This window comes from Orycteropus afer, unplaced genomic scaffold (genome assembly GCF_000298275.1).
Source record: "Orycteropus afer afer isolate SDZICR_OR568_19922 unplaced genomic scaffold, OryAfe1.0 scaffold00076, whole genome shotgun sequence".
Classification (NCBI taxonomy): Eukaryota; Metazoa; Chordata; class Mammalia; order Tubulidentata; family Orycteropodidae; genus Orycteropus; species Orycteropus afer.
Window position 1 is genome coordinate 3125523 of NW_006921663.1, and position 16497 is coordinate 3142019.

General features: G+C 35.6%; 1 protein-coding gene across 1 annotated transcript in view; it reads right to left on the reverse strand.

The window, feature by feature from the left end:
• The window catches only part of NAA15 (N-alpha-acetyltransferase 15, NatA auxiliary subunit), a 69927-nt gene that overhangs the window by 8968 nt on the left and 44462 nt on the right, over positions 1-16497 (reverse strand). The window contains exons 16-18 of the mRNA XM_042780989.1: positions 9894-10087; positions 4703-4811; positions 2126-2224 (exon numbers count right to left, since the gene is read on the reverse strand). Coding sequence (XP_042636923.1) covers positions 2126-2224; positions 4703-4811; positions 9894-10087 — 402 coding nt within the window. The remainder of the gene's footprint in view (positions 1-2125; positions 2225-4702; positions 4812-9893; positions 10088-16497) is intronic.

Consider the following 16497-nt stretch of genomic DNA (forward strand, 5'->3'; position numbering starts at 1 on the left):
TTTTTCATCTTTGGCTTTGGTAGTTGGTGTGTAAATTTGAATAGTAGTAATATTAACTGGTCTTCCTCCTAGGTGTATGGATATTATCCTAGCACTGATAGCACTGTACTTCAGGATAGATCTTGATACATTCTTTGTGATGATGAATGCCATGCCATTCTTCGCCATTCCCAGCATAATAGATCATATGATCATCCAATTCAAAATGGCCCAAACCAGTCAATTTCAGCCCACTAATGCCTAGGATATCAATCTTTATGCTTTCCATTTCATTTTTGACAACTTCCAATTTTCCTAGATTCATACTTCGTACATTCCATGTTCCAATTATTAATGGATATCTGCAGCTGTTTCTTATCTTGAGATATGCCACATAAGCAAGTGGGGGGTCCCAAAAGCTTTACTCCATCCACATGATTAAGGTCAGCTCTACTCTGAGGAGGCAGCTCTTCTCCAGTTCTATTTTGAGTGCCTTCTGACCTGAGGGGCTTATCTTCCGGCACTATTACCACATGGGGTTTCACTGCTATTCATAAGGTTTTCACTGGCCAATTCTTTGAGAAGTGGACAGCCTCTTCCTTCTTCTGAGTCTGTCTTAGTCTGGAGGCTTTGCTGAAACCTATCCACCATGGATAACCCTGATGGCATTTGAAATACCAGTGGCATAACCCCTAGCCTCACAGCAATAATCCATACACTCATTATAATCAAATATATTTAAATATGCCACTTTTAGTTTATATTTCAAAGAAAACTCTCTTTACTTCATAGGACTTATATGTATTATTTTGTATCTTTCAGTACAGAATCTAATGTATTAGTTTTGAAAATGCACTCTATTCTAACAGAGAATGGAGTCAATCTATCTGTTCTAGACTAAATTTTCTATAATTAATGACTTCAAATTTAAGAAAAAAGAGTCTAAAAAGAAACAAACTTTTGTTATTTTCTCTAAATACAGCAATTCTTTCTTCTAGTTCCTATAACATGATTTAATAATTTAAAAATACTGATTGAATCTCCTAATAAGGATCATTTTTTGACAAGCATAAATGCAATTTAAATAAAGCTTTACTTTTTCTTAGAAGTTAAAATAATTTTCTTAATTAGAACAATTTAGCATTTATCAAGAGAATAATTGGGTTGCCTGGTTTAAAATAATCATTTTTACATGATATATGGTTTTGTATGGAGTTCAGATTTGGCAATAAAATAGAAAATTTAGTATTTCCAAATTCTGTAGAATAGAGAATAGAACTTAACTTCTCTTTCTCTAGTCACTTAAAAATTAAAAGAACAACGCTAGTGGGTTTGAACCACCAACCTTCTGGTTAGCAGTCAAATGCCTCAGGCACTGAGCCACCAGAGCTCCTTTTCTTGATTACAGATTATAAATTTAAAACTCTTATAGTAGAATGAACAACATGAAGACCTGGGCTCTAGTCCCTGCTGCATTACTAAGTAGCTATGTTTCCTTGAATAAGTAATTTAACCTCTTAGGGTCACAGATCCTTTAATTATAAAATGAAATTGAATTAAGTTTAACCTTTCATGCTCTAAAATATCTATGTTTCTACTTCACATTAAAATTAACATATGGATCTGATATCAAAATATTCAAACAGCACAAATAACTGTTATAGTTTCTTTACCCTATCTTCAATAACATAAAAAAAGTTATGATTCAAAGAATTGTGCTAAACAAACCTAATTAATATAAACTCAGTTCTGTAAGACTGATCAGTAAAATTAATGTACAACAAAGATAAATAAGGAGATAATCAATCTCAAAGACATTCTTCAGTTTTAAAACTATTTACTAAAAAGCTTTAAATATAATGAAATATAATCCAAAATCTCAATTACATGTAACTTTTTACAAACAGAAACAAAACTGATTCTCAATTATCTGGACTGAACAATTCCACATCAAAATCAGGTATATTTTTAGCCTTAAAACAAAGACCTTGATCACAGAGAAAAGAGTGCGGCTGGAAGTTCCCTCAACTAATTTAATACTCAACAGCTTTAAAATGATCCAATTTATGATAAACTTGTACAGAATTTATACAGTCACTATCAACTACTATAATCAAATACTTAAACAACAGAAAACAAAACATACCAGTGCTAAAGAGGCGAATCATACACTCATGAAGCCAGGGATGACTAGAATCAATAGCAAACGCCCTCTTTACTGATTGAAGCATCAAAAGAAACTTTTCTAAAAAAAAAAAAAATAAAATAAGATTTATTTTGATCATTTGGTAAAATAAGATACCCTCCTTTGGAAAGACCTTACAAATAGAAAAACTAAATTTAGAGTCGATCATATGCGTAAGGCATTAGTCTGCTAACCATAAGGCTGGCAGTTCAAACCCACTAGCCACTCCTCGGAAGGAAGGTTGGGCAATCTACTTCTGTAGTGATACCGCCTTGGAAACCCAAGGAGGGGTCGCTATGAGTCGGGTCTGACTCGACAGCACATAACAACAACAACATATCTACAATATACAGTTGAAGGAACATTAATATTTTTTTGTATTTTTTAAATATAAAAAAATTAGATAGCATTCAGCAATATTTCAACTACTGTCATATAAACAAAATTTGATGCCATTTTCTTCTTAACCTTCTTAAATAAAAATAAGAGATTTTCCCCACCTTCCCAAAGTAGAAAACTCCATGGTGTATGCTTGAAAATATCTCCATTCTTATATTTTGTGACATTATGAAATTGTTTCCCTCCTACCTGACTGCTCCTCTGTTGTCCTGGTTCCTCTTCCCCTTCTAAAAATGTGAGGCATTCACCAAGATTATGTTCTCAGTCTTTTTTCAGTCTCTTTCTATGCCACCCACCACCTTCATTCCCCACTGTTCCCAAGCTTTCCTAATGTTTCCATTTAATGAATATAAATCTGCACTTGCATAGTCACTGTACTTTCATACTCTTATGAATATTTTTTAAAAGGGAAGTTATACTAACTGTTAAAATGTAAGTCTGAAAATTACTAGACTATTTAATAAACTTTGTTTTCCAGATTAGAATAATTATGGAAAACAGAATGTACAGTAGAAAATAATTTAATCACTCAAAACTTCACCAAGAGGCAATCTCTGTTACCTTTTGATCTATTTCTTTCCAGCCACTTTTCTATTTATACAAGTGATGTACAATAAAAAAATTAAAAATAATGCCTTAAGTAGTTTTGGATGTTATTTTGAAACACTGTTACATAGTAACCATTTCCTAAAAGTAATAATTACTTTTGATAAACATAAATTTTAATACTTACTCTGTATAGAGGTATCATTTTATTCACTCTTCCTTTATTAGGATATTTATACTGTTTTATGCAACAATCTTTTATTTGATCTGACTTACTTACTAAGGAGCTCTGATGGCACAGTGGGTAAGGCATTTGGTTGCTGCTAACCAGGACATTGGTTCAAACCTACCAGCTGCTCCATGGAAAGAAGACATACTTCCATGAAGATTTACAGCCTTGGAAACCCAGTGGGGTTGCTATGAGTCAGAACTGACTCTTTGGCAGTGGGCTTGGGTTGTATGTGTGTTTTGGTTTGTGTGTGGTATCTTTTTTTTTTTTTTTCCTAACGAACCTCTTTGGATTATAACAATTCAATACTGTAAAATCTTCTTTGTTGCTGCCAGTTGCCACTGAGTCAGCTCCAACTCATGAGGACCTTATGTGTAACAGAACAAAATATTGCCTATGTGCTATCTTCATGATTGTTAGAATGTTCCTATCTACTATGTAAAGCTTATAGGAACTCTGGTGGCATAGTGTCTAAGGCATTTGACTGCTACTAGAAGGCTGGCAGTTCAAATCCACCAGCCACTTCTCAGAAGAAAGACTGAACAATCTACTTCCATAGAGACACCACTTCAAAAACCCAAGAAGGGGTTGCTATGAGTCAAACTCGACTCGACTATAGTGAATTTGGTGTGTGTGTGTGTGTGTGTGTGTGTATATATATATGTTTACAGTGTATACAGTTTATACATTCTAAACTCAGCAAACAAGATCCTTCATTTATATTTTCCCTGGCTCCAGGCAATATGGACAACCTCAACAACATTACATATACTTGTGCTTTATTAACTGATGTTTTGTCCCTTCTATGCAACTTTAGAAATCTGATCCTTCCCTAAGATTCAACTCAAAGATCACACTTCTATTTATAACAATACTACTAACAGTTAACATTTATTTAATGCTGACTATGTATCAGGAACTGTTTTAAGCTCTACATGTATCCACCCACCCAATCATCAATTCCTACTTCAGTTCCGCTGACTGAACTACCTATACAGTAATTCCCTTTTCCACCTTAAATCATTGTTATGTTTTGATTTACTTGAAGAGGCAACTGTATCTTTGTACCTTGCACAACATTCTGTAAGTATTTCTGTGAACAAGCTACACTGGCATTTGCCAAAAAAAATTCTACCGTGGTGAGGCTATCAGAAATGGATGATCAATTTTATCAGAGACACTATACAGCTGTGGTGGCATAGTGCCTAAGGCACCTGACTGCTAACCAGAAAGCTGGTGGTTCAAACCCACCAGCCAGAAGGTTAGGCAATCTACTTCCATAGTGATACTACCTTAGAAACCCAAGGAGGGGTCACTATGAGTCGGATCTGAGTCGACGGCAGTGGGATAACCTAATTGCCTACCTTTTCTAAAGTAAATCTCAAAGGCAAAAAGATGAGTTTCTATCCTGTTCTTCACCAAGTTCTTCAACGGTGTTAAAAATTTAATAGCTTCTTCCAATGGAGTTTCAACCTAATAAAAATGAAAGATATTATACAAATGGAAGCAAGATTTTGGGGGAGTATGTTTACTCTACTAAAAACATTTTTGTTGTTGTTGTTTGGGCAGGGAAAATTATTTACCAGTTACACAGAAATACACTGTCATATTTTAACTTCTTATTAACTTAAAGGAAGGGTTCTTTGAACTCTACAAGCCTTCATTGACTTTTTTTTTCTAACCATAGAGATCACATATTATTTCTGGATAAACAATGCCCAGTGAGTAAGGCAGAACAAAACACTAGGAAAATAAAGACAGTAAGAGAAACAGGTAAGACAGCAAAGAAAAAATAAAACAAGAGGGATGTGAAATAGGATGAAGAGGTAAGCAGACTACAGAGAACATAACAGGGTAAGTTAACAATCTATAAATTCAAAGAAAGTAAAGTGTAATCAAGCTGTTCAAAATAGTGCAGTATCAAGTCTGTCTTGCTTTGTTCTACTACAAATTCTACAGAAATGCTTAATTAAATGTCATACTAAAGGTGAGGTGGTATTTGAAAAGATACAAACTTACAGAACTCTATTTCTACCAAACCTTTATTAATTATATAAATGTCATATTAATTATATATGTAATGATTACTGGAAAGTGCAATGTTGACTACATAATTGTTATACCTTGCACAGAACAATGAGATAAGGTTATTCCCTGTAGACTAGGGGTCAGGGGGAACAACACTGTAATTATCTGAAGGCCACTGAATATTTGGTTTCTATATTAAATGGCTTCTTTCATCACAGAGACAATAACAATTTACCCTCAATGAAATCTGGATTTGAATACCTGCCCAACATACCTCTGCCAGTAGTTCTACTACCACAGTAACACAATGTTTGGACAAGGAAATTATTTCACAGCATTTAAAAAAAGGAAAAAGTTATACAATGAACTGTAGGATTCATCTTGTCCTAGTGTGCATCATCTGTGGAATTTATTTTGCCCCAGAGTGTAAGCAATGCTGTACAGAATAAAATAATCTATTAAAAACCCAGTTATATTAAAAAAGGGGGGGCCGGGTTTGCTGGTCTGATAGAGCCTGGTGGAATCCCTGAGACTATGGCCCTTAGCTGCCCTTCAGGGCTGGAATTAAACCCACTCCTGGGCCTCCAATCAAACAAAAGATAGGCATTATGGGCTGAACATTTACATTAGGTAGATACACTCCCTAGAGAGATCAGTCATGGGAGAATAGGAGGGCCGTGTATGCACAGGGAGACAACACAGGGAGACTACTCGGGGGACAGGAGTGCATGGGAGATAAGGACACAGGAAAGAGGTAAAACTATGCGGAGGAAGTGGGAAGAAAGCTGTTGCTATAAACAGCAGTCAATATCGTGAGACAAAGTGTATGTGAACTGCTGTATGGAAAATGAATTTGCTCTGTAAGCTTTCACCCAAATCACAATTAAGAAAAAAAAATCCAGTTATAGTTCCAGATAGTGCTTTTTTGAAGAAAGCATGCGCTATATCAGAAACTAATATATGGCATCAACACTCTAATAGCCATAGTTTGAGGAACCATGTGTCCGATGAGATAGAGAAGATAGGGCCCTCATAAATATTCTTTTTTTGCTTCTTGCCTTCATTACTTTATGTTCTACTGGGTTGGAATCTGTGGTGTACCTGGGAGAAACATTCCTACCAGGAACCAGTGGAGAACTGGAAACTGAAATTACCACCCACCTTTATCAAGTTCTTCATGTCTTTAGGTGGTCACTGAAATGAGGGTCATTGTCTCAAACAGAGTAATTTACTATCAGGGAGATAAGACAGCTATTTCAAAATAGAGACAACAAGGAATCAATACAAGCATCATGCTTACTAAAACCAAGTATTTAAATGTGAAGAAAAGAAAGGGAAAAATTGCCTGCAATTCCAATATATGAGAACCCATGTTCCCAAAGGAGGTCTGGGTCTACTGCTCCTACATGTTTTCTCAGTTTCTGTCACCTCCATATAGCTAAGATTTTGTCAGACTAAATCTGAGTATTTTAAAATCTGCTCATGACCCATAATACAAGCTAACTACATGTTACATTTATACATATATAATACAGGATAGGACTCTATATACAGAAGCAAATAAACAGTATTGCATCTTGCTCAGGAATAAGATTCTAAAATCAGTGCTTAAAACAAACAAATATAGCATTGAAGCTATCCTTGAAAGGTCCTTAAATTGTATATACACACATATACACAAGCATGTATTTGAATATATAATGTTAATCTACAGTATGTGTATGAAAACCATCTTTAAGTACCAAAATCACAATCACTGTAGCAAGATGTTCCTCCTATAAGAGGCACACAAGAACTGAGATGGATTAAGACAATGGCAATCATACCTCCCCATCTCATACTACACTGGGGACATGTGTCCGATGAGTAGAGTATCAGATGAAATTGCCAGTATTATGGATACGCTTCTTTGTCTCTCTTTAAAAAAATTAAAATTACAACTAGTCATTAAGAGTCGAATGTATCTAAGTTAAATGCATGTAAAGAAAGAAGGAAGGAGTTCTGGTGGCGTAGTGCCTAAGGCATTTGACTGCTAACCAGAAGATTAGTAGCTCAAACCCACATGCTGCTCCATGGAAGGAAGACTGGGCAATCTACTTCTGTGAAGATTTACTGCCTTGGAAACCTAAAAGGGTGGCTATGAGTCAGAATTGACTCAATGACAGTGAGTTTTGGTTTGGTTTGGTTTTATAGAAAAAAGGAATGCACTAAGTTTCATAGGCAATTTAAAACACCTCCAAGTAAAAAAGTATGCCAAGCCGAGCATTGTGCTCTTTTAAGATCTATTTACATAGGATCTAATTGACAATAACAACTCAAGAAGATTATATAGGAAACTTAAGAGTGCTGAGTTTATGATAATGGAGGAGGAACAACTCAGGAAAAGGAGGGTGATAATACTGCATAACTCGAAGAATGTAACCAATGTCACTGAATTATACATGCAAAAACTGTTGAACTGGGGTATGTTCATATTAAGACAGGGATAAGCTATAACCCCCTTCACTCCCAAGTTGAAATGCTGGCTGGATAGAGGCAAAGAGGAACATGGAATGGGCGGCACATGAAGAAAGTCATAAATACCAACTACTGCCTCATGGTAAGTTGCAGAAACAAGTGATTCAGCTTCCACCAAGACCTCAAATTAACCTAATCATAATGAAACTCTTCCATTTTCCTATTCTCCTTAACCAGAATTACAGGTAACTTAGTAATGATTTAATATTGCTTATTACATTTTATACATTATCCTGAATTGGTGACATTAAATTTACCATTTGATACATGAAAGGATGCTGATCTCAGGATCACTATAAAGCAACTAGAGAGTGTATATCAGACTTGGCAAGCAGGCAGTTTATTAAGCCTACAGCTCCAACCCTGGTTATAATGGCTTGGTATAATTTGGCACTGTCACCATACTGGGAAGTTTGGATGCTAGCAGATGGAGGCATACTGGAGTCAGGTGGCCAAAGAGAAGGGTGATGATAGTATACACAGACTGAATCAGAATGCCTTCCACTAGGCTCCTTGCAAACAAAGCAGTCAGAAACACTTTCTGTAGTCATTATTTTATTCTGAAACTCTACAGCCCAACTGTAAACAACTAGTTCAAAACTTGACACCTGGCCTCAAAGTAATCATTATACGCTGGTCACAAGGAAAGCCAAAAGTCTGAAGGCACACTAACACAAGAATTCTGCTCTGTAATGGTATTCTTTATTAGACAGTGACTAAACAATCCAGATAGATTCTCTCTTAAGAGCTGTAACACAAGACAAGAAGAGTTATTTTAAAATAATAATTAAAAAAAAACCATTAAGGAAAGTCATGGGATACAGGAAAAACAAGCATAAAAAGTGATGGTGGTAGGTAGTCAGTGACAGTGGTGGCGGTAGTTAATAAAGAAAGCCGAGTCATGAAGATGGAATGCCCCTAAAGTTGCTGTTCTCTGAATGACTTTGAAATTCTCCATGAGGCCTAAAAGGTCAATTTTCTGTGCTTTGTCACTCTCTATGTATTCTTCAAATAAACTCTAAAGACTATATTAGTATCCCTGTACCTAGAGGGTATAAAATTATTTGTGAAAAGGTGTCAGTATACCCTTCTGAAAATCTGTTTCTTATGGCAGTACTGCTATGTTTGTGATGTTACTATCCATATGCTCTAATTTTAAAAACATTTTCTATTTGTTTGGAATAATGATTTCCTTTAGTTATAAAGCAATTGAGAAAATAATTTTGAATTTTCAGTTAGCTAAAATTGAACTCTAGGGCCGCTTACTATACTGCTTTAATATAATGTATATATATAATATATTCTACAAGTATTTGCAATGGAATAAAGGAATGTGAAGGGTCAGAAGAAAGCACAGAGATTATGTTATTACTCAAAATGACAATGAATATCCTGGTTTCAGTTTAATGGTTACAAATGGCAGATAGGATTTTGGCTTGGGGGAAATATTTAGGAACTTTAAAAAATTTAAGTCCAAATGGGAACGTCCAGTTATACTTATTAAAGCACTACATGCTTTATATGTTTATTTTCTCTAATCCCCACATCTCTGCCTAGTAGAGATTATTAGTCCCATTTTATAGATGAGGAAATCATCAGAGAGGTTAAACAAAGTGTCCAAGGTCATGAGGCTACAGTGCAGAGCTAAGCACCAGGACCAGATCGGTATGACTCAAAAGCCAAAACATTTTCTACTACAGACAGTCCCCAATTTATGACGTATTTGAGTTATGATGAACCATACTTACAACCACTTTTTTTTAAAAGGAATGGTTGGAATAGAACCAAGTCATAAGTTGGGGACTACCTTGTAAACTATACCAGCAAAGAACAGGCAGGGCCAAGATTAGTATTTCAAGTTTTAAACTTCAAATATGAACAGAAAGGAAGGAAGATAAAAAAAACTAAAATTAAAATGATTTTTGGTTCTAAAGTCTATAATTAAATTGGCCAAATAAGACAGTATAAAAGTACCTTACTCAATTGTGCTAAAACATTGTTATCAAGTACCTTGGCCAGTTTCTCAGGAATAAGTTCCTCTTTTGGACCTCCAATTTCCTCATCATCATCATCTTTCTTCTTTTTCTGGTTTCTCTGTTGCTTTTCTTTTTCTGCATTTTTTTTCTCTTCTTCTATCTGGGCTTTCTTTTGAGCTCTTCTCTGTTTATTACGTAGCTTCTTTAGCTCTTTATCAGACATGTTTGCTGTAGGCAATAAGTATTAATGAAATTATAAATGAGTTAATCAGACTTGCTGTTATTAATTACTCTTATTATTTAATATTTCCATAAAAATAATGCATGGTATATACATACACGTAACTATGTGTACCTACATGAGAACAAAGTAACCTCCTCAAAATATTTTTTGAACCAGGTGGTATGCATGTAAGATGCATCAATGGCAAAGCACACATATTTCTCCAGTAACATATTAAACTACTTGCAATTCCATAAATTTAATAAGCTGTTTTTTAATCGATGACTTTGGACTATGTTGTCCCTTAGTTACATTTTCTCTAACTTGACCATACAGTTGTTCATTCTCTTCTCTGTACTGCCACTGTACATTATATATTTTGGTTGTTACAATAGTTTGTTTATACACCTGTCTCTTCTGTTTTAATTGTGAGCTCCTTGTTGGAAGAGACCTTGCCTTACTCATTTTTATATTCTCAGCGCATAGCAGCATGCTGAAACATACAGAAAAAAATCAAATATTTAAGGAATAAGCAGATAACTATATGGTAAATTTAAATTTCATACTGAGAATTTAACAATACCCCTTAAGGTACAAACTGCAACATCTCAAAAGAAAGATGAAATCACTGATAATAAAATGAAAAATATTTATTATTTAGACTTCAAGCAATACATATGAAAACTATATGTTCAATCAGTATTAGAATAATACACGTTAATAATGAGAAATGTAAAAAAGTCATTCCCAACACCACTTTGTACTCACTATAGTGATTTTAAAAATACGCTCACAGATTCTTCTCTTCAAAAGGTAGTCTTGTATCTCTGCCCTAAACTGTGGGCTATCCTTAGTGACTCATTTCTAATAAACAGAATGTGGTAAAAGTGAAAATGCGTGACCTCAAAGATTAGGATATAAAAACATTGTAGATTTTTCCTTGCTTTCTTGTGAGGAAACCCAAGAAACCCTATGGAAAGACCCATGTGGTGAAGAACTGAGGCCTCTGGCTGTGGCAGTGAGCCACCTTGGATACAGACCCTCTAGCCCAAGTCCTCCAGATGCCCTTGAGTACAACCTCATGAGACACCAACCTGTCAGAACTACTAGCTAAGCCACTTCTGAATTCCTAGTTCACAGAAACTGTGATAATAAACATTTGTTATTTAAAGCTGCTAAGTGTTTTATTAATGTTATATACCAACAGACTTTGGTACCTGAAAGTGGGGGGGTAGTGTTGTAACAAAAACTTAAAATGTGGGAGTTGCTTTGGAACCAGGGAGTGGCAAATGGTAGACAGACTCTGAGGAGAGCTCTAATCAACATTTAAAGTCAGATTGTTAATATAAATCTGGACAATTTGAGGAGGCTGCAGATGAGATACATATTATTTTCATGTAGTGACAAAGTTTAGCAACACCATTATAAAATATATAAAATAAACTGTGGGACCTAGGGAAGGAAAATTCCAGGCAAAGTGTCAGTGGTGTCACTGGATTCTTCTTGTTGCTTATGGCAAAAAATGCAAGAGGAGAAAAATAAACTAAAGAAGGGCAGAGACTTGAGGGTTTTGAAAATTCTGTCTCTCCAGGAATGGCTATTGAGCAAAGATCAAATCCAAGGCATTGCTAGGAAAACATGTCAGTAGGTAAAGCAGAGGGGTTGGCTTTGTGGATTCTACTAAGATTCACTAAAGACCCAGAATGTCTTGAAGAGAATTACATGGGCAGAAACACTGACAATGTGGACTGAAAGAGAGTACAAAATGTAAAGAGGCCTTTGGACCCCACAAAATTTTACTGACATGAAAAAGGCTGAAAAATTACTCTGTTGAAAACAAATGGTAACTTTCAAGGAGATCCTAGACAGAGCAGGAGAATAATGTGAAACAAAACTCAAAATCATAAAAGAGACCAGGTTTACCAGTCTGATAGAGCTTGGTGAGAACCTTGAGACTATGGCACCTAGCTACTCTTCACTCGGTAGCTTCCAGCTAAACATCAGACAGGTATACAGGGTGAACATTTACATCAGGGAGATACACTCCTTAGAAAGATCAATCATGGGAGAAAAGAAGGGCAGTATTTGCACAGGGAGATACAGCTCAGGGAGCAGCAATGCATAGAAAGGAGGACACAGGGAAGAGGTAACTACAGGGAGGAAGTGGGAAGAGAGCTGTTAACACTGAGGGGAATTATAGTCAATGTCACAAAATAAAATGTCCATGAACTGCTGTATGGAAAATGAATTTGCTCTGTAAACTTTCACACAGATAACAATCAAAACTTTAAAAAAAAAAAAAAAAGCATGGCAGTAGAGAAGGAGAAAGATCAAATTTTTTCACCATGTTCAATATACATGCCTACATATACATATATATATATAAAATGCAAGCAACACAATGCACTACCGAGTTGGATCTAACAGCAGCCTCTCCTTGGGGTTCCAAGGCGGTATCTCTATGGAAGTAGGTTGCCCGATCTTCTTTCTGAGGAGTGGCTGGTGGGTTTGAATCTTTCTGGTTAGCAGTCACATGCCTTCAGCACTATGCCACCAGAGCTCATGTATATATGTATGTATGTGTGTGTGTGTGTGTAAAGTATGTATGTATACACACACACGCACACGCACACACACATATATATCCCAAAGATTACTAGTGGTTACCAGGAGTAGGAGGGAGGGGAAAAGGGGAAGCTTTTGTTTGTGGGGGCACTGAGTTTATGCTGATGGTGGCAGAATATTTTGGAAAAGGATAGCAGTAATGGTGGCATAACATGAAAATTATCATCAATGTCCCTGAGCTGTAAATGTGTAAGTTTTTATTTTGGTGAATGTCTTGGTGTGTATATTTTCACAAAAATAAAAGTGAAGAACAAAAAAAGGAACAAAAACAAACACTAACTTCCAAGGAAAAAGAAAGATGACTCAAAGGCAGAACCAATAACTCAAGAAGGCAAAGCCAAGAGCCATAGAGAATTATTCTCTAATTATGACCAGGTATTTAGTACTAATGATACACGGCTGACTGATACCTAGCTAGACTTGAGAACTGATATGAACCAGTAACTCCTATGTGCTTCTTGTTCTCCCCACCTCCCTTTCAGAACAAGAATGCCTACAGTGGTTACCCTATGCCTGTCCTATGCTGAGTGTGTGGTTGGTAGAAAACTTGTCTCTTTAGTTCAAAAGACATCACAAGAACAATACTTAATGCGCTGTTCTTAAGGAATTTCACTCAAGAAGGCTCATCAGCACCTGCATCAGAATAATGTTAAGATTCTAGATTTTGAACTAACACTGTAATAAGATGAGACTTTTGAAGGCTTTGTATTTGGGGGGGAGAGGGTAAGATTTCCCCCACTGTCTGAAAGCAGAACACTCTTATAAAACCTCCTGTAACCTAAAAAGATATAAAGCAAAGCAGCAATTATCAGTAATTTATACAGGAAAAAATTCGGATCATTCTCAGACCCCAAAATTAATCTACCACATCATACCACGTAACAAATAAAACCTAAAATAACACTAACATATAGTGTTCATAGACACAGTTCAAAGCTATGGTGGCTTGATCCTAAGATGCTGAGTATAGTTCCAGGAAAACGAACTTGGTGATGCATTCTTGCTGCTTGGGGTGCACTGGCTCTTTAGTGCCTTTTTAATGACTCACTGCAAAACAAATGCTGAAGCCAGTTTTGATTTTCACCTTTTGTAAAAGCAAAAATCCTCTTCGGATTTCTCTTAGTTAGCAAAAACAGGTACAAACGCAGATCTTTTGAAAATGTGAACTAATACAAAGTGAACTTTTAAAAAGTAGGGGATACCTGTAACGTAATTAATTTTGGGCCAGAAGGTGGCTTACAATATGCCCACAAATTCTTTGATTCGTCTACCATCAAGGCTATGGTTTTGGTGACTCACTCATTTATAACGTGGAGGAGGTGACGACGAGAACAGAACATTAAAGACATTGTGGCTTCCTCCTTGCTCTCTCTCTAATCCTATGGAAAGAATCATACTACAAAGAACTATGCCCTCTTGGGAACAGCCACATGAGTGAGCCATGTCAGAAATAGATCTTCCAACCACAGTCAAGCCTTCAGCAACAGAAAAGAAGTTCTGATACATGTTAGGACATGAATAAAATTTGAAAACATTATGTTGAATGAAATAAGTCAGACACAAAAGGACAACTATTATACGAAATATCTAGAAAAAGCAAATACACAGAGATCAACATTTATTACTGGTTAGCAGAGACAAGTAAAAGGAAGCAATGGGGAATTACTGCTGTTTAAGGTGTACTGAGTTTCAGTTAAGGATAAAAAAGTTTGGAAATGAATAGTGATGACTATTGCACAATATGGAGAATACAATTAATGTCAGTGAATTATACATATAAAAATGGTTAAAATTAAAAATGTTTTATTATAGACATTTTACCACAATAAGGAAAAAAAAATGGGTAAAAGGGCATGGGTCATTTTTAATCATAGTAAACATTCTAGCTTAATCCAAGATGGCTTTTAATGTTCATGCAACACTCACCATTCAGAAATAATAAAGATTCAAGCAGAAATCAATGAAATAGAAAATAGAAGGGCAATAGAAAAAAATCAACAAGACCAGAAGTAGTTTTTTTGAAAAGATCAATAAAATTGACAAATGACTAACAAATTTAACAAAGGAAAAGAGGTAGAGAATACAAATAACATAATTAAGAAAGGAAATGGATGACATCACAACAGAACCAACTGAAATAAAAAGGACAGTATCAGGATACTATGAAGAACTATACTCCAACAAATTTGAAAATCTGGAAGAAATGGACAGATTTCTAGATACACACCACTTACCTAAACTAACACAGACTGATGTGGAAAAGTTGAACAGATCCATAAGAAAAGAAGAAATTAAACAGGTCATCAAAAAATTACCAAAAAAAAAAAAAGTCCTGGCCCTGACAGTTACACCGGAAAATTCTACCGAACATTCAGAGAAGAACTGACACCATTTCTGCTCAAACTATTCAAAATATAGAAGAGGATAGAATCCTCCCTAACTTTTATGAAGCAAGCATAACCTTGATACCAAAACCAGGAAAAGACATCGCTCAAAGGGAAAACTACAGACCAATATCCATCATGAACGCAGATATAAAAATCTTCAACAAAATCCTAGCCAACAGACTCCAACAACCTATCAAGAAAATCATTCATTATGACCAAGTGGGGTTCATATCAGGTATGCAATGATGGTTCAACATAAGAAAAACAATCAACATCATCCACCACATAAATAAAACAAAGGAGAAGAACCACATGATCATATCAATTGATGCAGAAAAGGCATTTGATAAAATCCATCACCCATTCCTGATCAAAACCCTCAGAAAAATAGAAATAGAAGGAACATTCCTCAACATAATAAAGGGCATTTATGCAAAACCAACAACCAACATTATTCTCAATGGAGAGAGACTGAAACCATTCCTCCTGTTAACAAGAACCAGACAAGGATGCCCTCTATGACCATTTCTATTCAACATTGTACTGGAAGTCCTAGCCAGGGCCATCAGAAAGAAAGGGAAATCAGCAAGGCATCCAAATTGGTAAGGAAGAACTATCCCTATTTGCTGATGATATGATCCTATACCTAGAAAACCCAAGAGACTCAGTCAAAAATCTATTGGAACTAATTGAGAGATTTAGCATTGTGGCAGGATATAAGATCAACATCCAAAAATCAGTTGGATTCCTCTACACTAGCAAAGAGATTGCTAAAAAAAAAAAAATAAGGAAATCAATACCATTTACAATAACTACCAAAAAGATAAAATACCTGGGAATAAATATTACCAGAGACACAAAAGACCTGTCCAAAGGAAACTATAAAAGACTACTTCAAGAAACCGTAAGAGATCTACCTAAATGGAAGAACATACCATGTTCGTGGATAGGAAGATTGAACACTGTGAAAACGTCAGTTCTACCCAAAGCAATCTATACATTCAATGCAATCCCAATCCAGATCCCATCAACATTTTTTAAGGATATGGAAAAACTAATCAGTAACTTTATATGGAAAGGAAAGAGACCTCGGATAAGCAAAGCACTATTGAAGAAGAGGAACAAAGTAGGAGGTCTCACACTGCCGGATCTCAAAAGCTACTATATAGCCACAGTAGTCAAAACTGCCTGGTATTGGTATAATGACAGACACACAGACCAATGGAATAGAATTGAGAACCCAGAAACAGATCCATTGACCTATGATCAGCTGATCTTTGACAAAGGGCCAAAATCCATTAAATGGGGAAGAGAATACTTGTTGAATAAATGGTGCTGGCAAACCTGGAGATCCATTTGCAGAAAAATGAAACAAGATTTGTACCTCACACCATACACAAAAA